The sequence below is a fragment of the Idiotropiscis lumnitzeri genome, chromosome 16 (genome assembly GCF_059441095.1).
Source record: "Idiotropiscis lumnitzeri isolate Australia: NSW breed Sydney's pygmy pipehorse chromosome 16, RoL_Ilum_1.0, whole genome shotgun sequence".
Taxonomy (NCBI): domain Eukaryota; kingdom Metazoa; phylum Chordata; class Actinopteri; order Syngnathiformes; family Syngnathidae; genus Idiotropiscis; species Idiotropiscis lumnitzeri.
In genome coordinates, this window is record NC_142406.1 from 14,258,722 (window position 1) to 14,264,862 (window position 6,141).

The window sequence follows — 6,141 nt, forward strand, 5'->3', positions numbered from 1 at the left end:
GTGCACAAAGTATGTGTATGTCTCCACTTGAGGGTTAACGTTAGGATTGGTTTGATGGATGCAGATGTCATATGGATGACTCACAATTTTTATGAATAAGGCCGGTGGGTCGAGGCTGGAAGGCTACAAGGATCGAGGCCGGAGGGCAGGGTACTGACCAGCAAAAAAGGGTCGATTGCCCTCCGCGAATTCCGGTAAACTCGTTTTGCCCCGGCCTGAGAATCAAAATCTGATCATTGACGAAATTAAGGCCTGTTTAGACTTAAATGGTGTCGGTACTGATAACTAATATTGTGATGTGATCAATAGAAAGAGACTTAATTTCTTTAGAAAGTTAAAAACACAGATCGAAAGTACAAACTACATTTGGGAACCATCTGTATGGTTGCTAACTGGATCTTCCCATGTTTTCATGGAATTGTCGTCTTCCAGGAGAAGACCCAACGTCCCTTTCAATGGCTATGTAGGCCACGAGAACACCAACGGTCGGGCTACATTTGAAAACCCCATGTATGATCGCAACATTCAGCCGACAGACATCATGGCCAACGAGACCGAGTTCACAGTCAGCACAGTGTGCACAGCTGTATAGCGACAGCTTCAACTCAAGGTAAGTGCTACTACTGGGTGCAACTTGGACCCACAAAATTTTGTCACACACCTACCACAGGCAGATTCTTAGATGTGTAACATTTCAGATATTTGAGGAAATGTCTAATGTCTCTTTCCTATCTGTTTTCATGTCTTTCCATCATTTCTAAACATTTTTACTGTGGTTCATTTGTTTCATGCCCCCCCCCCACAACCAACATTTTAATTTGCCCATCATGATTGCATTGATCACATTCTTTACATTCTTTCCACATCCCCTTTTCATCAATCTTCCAGTCAAGGGAGGAAAGGTGTGCCCGATCTTCAAGGACATCCCTCCGTACTTCCTTGAGGACGGGGGCAAGACAAAATTATTTGTATTCACTGGAATAAAAACAGTGGGATAATATGCTCCTGTGAAAGAAACAACGCAACAACCTTCAAAAAGAAAATGATTTTTTTTTTTTTTTGTGACTGGATGACTTCCTACCACATCTTGAGGAAATGTCTGAAAAGGTTTTTGAAAGTGAAAGCGCATTCCAAAAGAAAGTAATGCAGGAAGGAAAGTGGTGACCACTCTCCTTACCGCCTCAACCCAAAGGGAATTTCGTGCTCAGGACTTGAACCTGTTGCTACAAGAGATAACATCCAAGTCAACCTTATCGCAGACAAACCGTCATTGCTATGGTTTCCATTCTTTTGTTCATATTTGCGTTCACCCTCCACGCCACTTGCGTTCTGTGATGAGGAACCCGATTCGTCCCCAACCATCTGTTCCGGAGACAGTTAAAAGGTTGCATCCCCAAATGTGTACCACCAGAGGATGGATTTAAATGCAGTGAAGGCCATGCTGAAGACAAACTTTCAGCCTCTACTGTTTTGGAGCTTGTTAATGACTTTTTTGTTGAATTCACCATGCTGGGCAGCTGTGCCCAGTGGAGGGATTTGGGGGTACAAAGAGCTGCAGAAAAAGTGATCCAAGCGGGTGGGTTTATTTTAGTCTCCGAAACCTCATGCCTCTGCTTAATTATTTTTTTTTTTTTAGCTGGGATGAGATCATTTCTCTGAATGTTCTGAATTCAGCTCCTATTTTAATTCGTCATTGTGTTGAGCAGAAGTCGGTGTTGCTGACATCATGTTGTTCTTTTTGAGACCGTATGCTAGTTGAAGTATCACGTTGGCTGGTCGCACCAAATGGTGCGCTCTATTCTGCATCCATTTCTTCAAGTTGTGATTAATTAATAATCGATTCCACTCAATCCATTTGGTTCGTAAAAACTCCTAGAAATAACAAAAAAAATCACCTCAACACACCAATCCGACGTCGGTCATTGGAAAGTCGGTACACGGTGTCTGTTCTGTGGAGAGGTACTACTTCTCCGGCATTGCGCGGTATCTCCGGAGTCGTTGGCATCTTCGTTGGCTTTTGCGGTATGTTCTTCGGTTATTTCCGGTCCGACGTGCCGACTTCTCGCCGACGGGACAGTTGGCCACGACAGCCGACATTTGGATTGGTGTGTAGAGGCCTTAAAGTGTCGTTGTTCCAACCTCTAGACGTGCTGTGTGGATGAATCAGTGATTAACGTCAGGCGAATTGCCGAGTCATCCTTACTCTCGGCTAACTTCTGGCAGCTCCGTTCCCTTGGAAAAACCGTAGTCTATTTGTTTTGTCCTGACTTGCCTTGAATAGCCTCTAGAGGGTTTTGTCAAGGCGTTGAAAGCAGGTAGTGCTTGCCGGAGTGCTGATTAGATGCCTGCGTGAATAATCAAAAATAAAATGCAATCTACAGTTTTCCTTCCTTCTCAAATGTACTTTGGGTAACTAACGGACTGTCAGGCTGACGCTTGCCTGGCGAAGGTCATGCCTTTTGATGGAACAATTGCCAAGTTTTCTCTGTGTAGATGTGTATGGGTTGTCACCCTGCTTTTGCAATTAACGGCCTTGCACATGCACGGAAGCGGTCGAAGGCACATTGAGGAGTCTGAATAGGCATCCATTTTACCCTTTTACCAATGAAAGAGCCAATAAGGAAATATACGGATTGTATATTTATATTAGGAGTGCGCATTTCGCCAAACAAGATGAGTCAACAAGGTTTTTGAGAGAGGCTGGGGAGGGGGAGCGAGAGAGAGAGAGATGTATGCACATAAAGTGGCATTGACATCCCAAATCCACAACCATACAAACAGGCATTTAACAAAGTGTTTCTAATCACCTGCATACATCGTTCCCCTCCAAAACCGAGGCCTCTGAAACCAATCACTGTAATGTTCCTTGAATCAGAGTGGCTGTGGGCTGGTAATTGCTTTTCCCATGTTATTACTTTTACAGCCCTCACTTATCGCAACGCTACAGATAGAATATTGCCCCTTGCCAGGTCTGCTCGTCAATTGAGGGAAAAGGAAACAATTGAATTACCTTGAGATTTCACAGGGAGTGGCGAACCCACATTATCTTGCGTTTGAGTCCTCAAACTAGCGTCGGGCTTCATTTAATTTTTTTTTTTTTTTTTTTCAAATATTGTTCGGAACATTTCTTGAGGCGCGGATGTTTTGATTCCCTCAAATAGTACCCGTCGTCCCTTTTAATTGAGTTTCCCCCCCCCTTAAAATTCATTCCGTTGAATTATTTTTTTTTTAACCAGAGAATAATGCCCTTTCATAAGCTTAATTGAGTTTGTACTAAACTAGTGTGAGTAGCCAACAGGATACATTTGCACTGCAGATCGAGGTTTTTCCTTCGATAGCAGTTAAATCAATTGTGACGACAAGAATATAATGCAACGATTGATTGTGTGTAAACACAAGGGCTCGGTGTCAAAGATCAGACTTGAAACTTTGTCCTGCGTATTTTTCTACCCTCTCATCTTTCCGATAAGCACTTTATGTTCATCATAGTGCCTTGTCATGACCTCATTATTGTGGTTTGATGGCTCCAGTTGGCTGATGTCGAAATTGCATGGATCGGGGGGGGGGTGTCTCTCTCTTGTAACTCTCTGAACATCATGTGCATGTATAATAGTTAGATGCCTACTGAAGGAGCCGCGACTTCTTCAAGTTTTCTTGATGTGTGAAGTATTAGTTATTTTTCTCGCCCGTTTTGCTCATTTGTAGGGATTTAATGTGTGGAAGGATTAACGTCAGTGGCGTGCTTCCCTACATGTTTCGTTTGCCGGATTGGTCGTAGCATGTTTTGGGGAGGTTCTAACGTATCAACCAAAGAGCACGCTCATGTTCAGCTTTTTGTTCTCAGCGTTGCTTCACTTCAATTTGTAATTCAAGTTTTAAATGGGGACTAGACTGGTTATTTTGTGGAAATGGGAGTATATCAGACTATTTTGTAAAGTTCTTGGTTATTCCGCAAAGGAATCATAATCTGTCACAATCCCGGTTCTATTTGCATATTTAAAGACGTAGACTTTGTCCATCCTCGACACGTTTTTTATTTTCATCAAGGCACAGCTTTTTTCAGCTCACCATCTCGTCTAGAATTGAAAAGACCCTCTGCTCAACTTCGCATAGTGTTCACTAAATTTCCTGTCAGTCGGGGAATGTGATTAAGAGCTGGCAATTTCCTTTTGTTGCGTTTTCTGATGCAAGCGTTTGTACTGTAGGTACTAAACAAGCCATCAGTCGTGCAATGCAACATATTTGGGATCAGCTGCGCTTTGTTTTCGCTGGTGTTTCATTGTGTTGTTGGCAGCCGTGCCAAAAACACTCTCACTGCTGTCATTCAGTTCCAGTCATACCATTCGGCGGCAGTTTTCAGAAAAACCCGAAGTGTTTAGTGATTCCAGTTTACAGGGATCGACGGACGAAGTGGGGTGGTCGGGCTTCCCTTTTCAGAAAAATGATTGTTGAGGGACCGGTTATTTGTTTGAATGTATTTAATTTCATTGTGTGTCCTAATTTGTTTATTATAACTATTTCAAAATCCGCCCCTGGCCAGTATTGTAAAAAAAAAAAAAAAAAATGCTTTTTAGCACAATTCTTTTCTGTGCCCTCTCCTTTGCAACCAGCCCAAAAAAAAAATACAAATGTTTTTTTTTTTTCTCCTTTTTGAGCTGAGGAAAAAACAAATTGTGAACTGGCCACCGAATGAGACTAACATGGCAGCTCAAAAGCACCTGCGTGAGCTCCATCTTGCTCTTTAACAGACTGAACAGTCAAACAGCAAAAAGGCTGTTGGATCATGTCAAAGTGTGATGAAAGAAACATGGACAGAAGAGAACTGTGTAGAGTCGCGAAAAAAAGAGAGAATATTAACAAATTTAAAAAAAAAAAAAAAAAAAACATTTTTGTACAGAGATATATTTTTGTGAAAATACATTTCTAATATAAAATTTAAAAAAATGAAATTGACAGGTAATTTTCCCATTATTGTAGTACAAATGCTAGTGGGGGAGTCTATGAAAATTCTATAAATAAAACTATATAAATATATACAAAGAAAATAAAAACAAAGGCTTTTTGTATATGTAAAAAGAGTGTACATAAAAAAAAGTTTACATAAGTATTGTACTTATGTACGACCCACCATGGCTTGTCTGCAATATATAAAATGTATTTTATTCGTCTGTATATGATGCTTTGCATTGTGTCTAAGCTTATTCTACTTTCTTGAACTTGAAACTTATTTTGAAGGTTTTTGGAATAAAACACTTAAAAAAAACTAAAAACTACTGTTGAGCTGAGTAGTTATTCATGTTTGAGCATTCTTATCAACACACACACGCACGCACGCACGTATGTATATATATATATAAAAAAATATATATAGCCGTAAAAACCAGAGGCATGCGTAAACTGGACAAGGTAATTGGTACAGCTCTTGCACATCTGATGCAGCATAACCGATGCAATCTCATATTTTGCACTGCAACTTTGCATGCATGCCTGATAAGCAGAACAAGAGGAGGCCGTTGCTGGAGCCATTAACAATAAAGCGCATAACATAAAATAAGAGCCAAGCCCTCCTCTGCATTGTTGCTCCTGAAGCGCTCATGAAAGCTGCTCAGGGACCAAAGTCGTGATCCACCCATGGCGAGCTGCAACGATGCACCAGCTCCTTCGGCACAAGAAAATGTCGACCGTTTGAATAGGGCGCATTTGAGAAGTTGCATTCCTGGATTTTGTCACACATTGTACATTAGAGCTCTCCTTCCTGAAAGGTGGCCTTGAAGAAAAAAAAATTCCGCACCTTGCCTTTCCCACTGTCCTTAACGCAAGAGGAATCATCGAATGGCCACGCGATTTTTTTCTACCAACTTGATGATGCAGAACAAAAAGAACTTATTGATTTAATTTCCAGGCAGATAAGACGCTCTCTATAATTGCCTCTTCATCAGATTAGAATCCGATTTTGCCTAAATGCACTCTCTAATGGTTTATACTCAGCGCGGGTCCTCTGTGAGATCGTGGTGAGGGCGCATTTGTAAGTTGGAGATTTTAAGTGCATTGCAGACTGAAAAGAATATACCAGTTCAAAACTTAACTCAAAAATGGCGCAAGATAGACAAACAGATGGATGTTTTTTTTGTTAGTTTTTTT

At 41.2% G+C, this 6,141-nt stretch overlaps 1 protein-coding gene across 1 annotated transcript in view; it reads left to right on the forward strand.

Annotated features, from left to right (window-relative positions):
* The window catches only part of csmd2 (CUB and Sushi multiple domains 2), a 122,401-nt gene extending 117,181 nt beyond the window's left edge, over positions 1 to 5,220 (forward strand). The window contains exons 71-72 of the mRNA XM_088318269.1: positions 433 to 610; positions 889 to 5,220. Of these exons, the coding sequence (XP_088174395.1) occupies positions 433 to 592 (160 nt within the window). The 3' untranslated portion in view covers positions 593 to 610; positions 889 to 5,220. The remainder of the gene's footprint in view (positions 1 to 432; positions 611 to 888) is intronic.
* Positions 5,221 to 6,141: the final 921 nt, after the last annotated feature.